Here is a 1,519-nt window from a genome sequence, read left to right on the forward strand (position 1 = left end):
GTTTTTCCATACCCCGTTTAATTTGAGCCGTGGAAAAAGTTGCACCATGCATGATGCATGTATGCAAAGGATTGTGTGTGTATGATAGATATCCATGTTTATAAAGACCGTGAAATAGGAGCGGGCCTGCCCTGCTGCTGTCTCTGTCTGTGTCTCTGTGCAGCCAGTCTGTGGTAAGTAACTACTAACTAGTATGCTATAAAACAACGGATCCGAACGGGACGGGGGGCGACGAGGGGGGTGGGGGGGTATACGGGATGGGAGGAGCGATGCTAAAATGTTCGGGTGGTCGTTGCGTACAAACACCACAAACAAAGCCAATGAACGAAAAGAGCGTCTGCCTCTGCCGTGCCTGCCTGGAGTGACTGGTGAGAGAGTGAGCAGCGGTATCACAGTGTGTTGTTTCTTATGGGAAGAAGGCAAGAAGGCTGCGGGTTGTGTTCTGTTGCGGTTAAAGGGAAACAAAGCACCACACCGCGCCGTGGCGTCGGTGCTTCGCAGAGATCTCTCCAGAAACGGTCAAAACGCACAACTCTATCTGGACTACGTCTCCACGTTGACAGGACGTTCCCATTAACTGGCTGACTGACTGCGCTGTGGGTCTGGAAGAACTCGAGCCACAGTAGCCTACAGTCAACTCCTCCTCAGAACAAGAAGTCTGTTTCGGACCTCGGTGCTCTCAAGTGACGAGATGTTCAAGAAAAGCAAAAGCAAAGTGCTGGTGGATTATGCGTCAGAGGAAGACGACATGTCCTGGCATTATCATCACTCTTATAAGGTGGGTAATAATGGTGAATCAATAACGGACTTTTACGCGCATATTTACGCGCAGGTTGTAGGCTAAATAATAAATATGCAATACTGTTGCACATTTCTTTCTCTCCACACCTTGACCCTTTTCCCTAAATAAATGCGTTCTGGAAAATGCTAAAACTCTACGAATTAACAACAGTTGGTACTTATATGACACTCACAATTATGAGCCAATGCGACCATGGAGCATCCCGTGAGAGCAAAGATGCTGTCAATGTGGTTGGAAGATAAGAGTGCAAATAAGATGTCGCGACCATTTTCTTACAGTCTATGGTCGCGACACACTGTAAAATCGTTGATTCGAGGGTCCAGGTGTTTCAATTTTGTACACTAATCAGAGAAATTAGTCGGCCTCAGTCACAAAGCCTTGCAAAATCGATTGAAGTGCTCCTATCTTACTAGGTCATAGTTTAGGTTAGTTGACACATGTCTGTCATGAGTTAGTTCCTGTCTTCTCACATGATTGTGTGTGCATGTAAACCACACAGTGTATTTTCCATTAGGTCAACTGAGATGTCTAGTCTAGGAGTCATGGCGTACTGTTATGAGAAACTATAGGGGTGACAGATAAGCTCGCTTTAGATGAAAATACCACATCTGCCCTGATAAGACCTCTAGTAGTCTAGTCTAGTCAGTGTACAGGCGGTCCTGCCACACACTGAACACACGCACACACACACACACACACACACACACACACACACAC

The 1,519-nt window shown here is 46.5% G+C and overlaps 1 protein-coding gene across 1 annotated transcript in view; it reads left to right on the top strand.

Moving 5' to 3' along the window:
- Positions 1 to 376: 376 nt before the first annotated feature.
- The window catches only part of LOC310876533 (testis development-related protein), a 15,368-nt gene continuing 14,225 nt past the window's right edge, over positions 377 to 1,519 (top strand). The window contains exon 1 of the mRNA XM_083790096.1: positions 377 to 778. Coding sequence (XP_083646222.1) covers positions 692 to 778 — 87 coding nt within the window. The 5' untranslated portion in view covers positions 377 to 691. The remainder of the gene's footprint in view (positions 779 to 1,519) is intronic.

This window comes from Protomyctophum parallelum (assembly GCF_964188405.1).
Source record: "Protomyctophum parallelum genome assembly, chromosome: 19".
Taxonomy (NCBI): domain Eukaryota; kingdom Metazoa; phylum Chordata; class Actinopteri; order Myctophiformes; family Myctophidae; genus Protomyctophum; species Protomyctophum parallelum.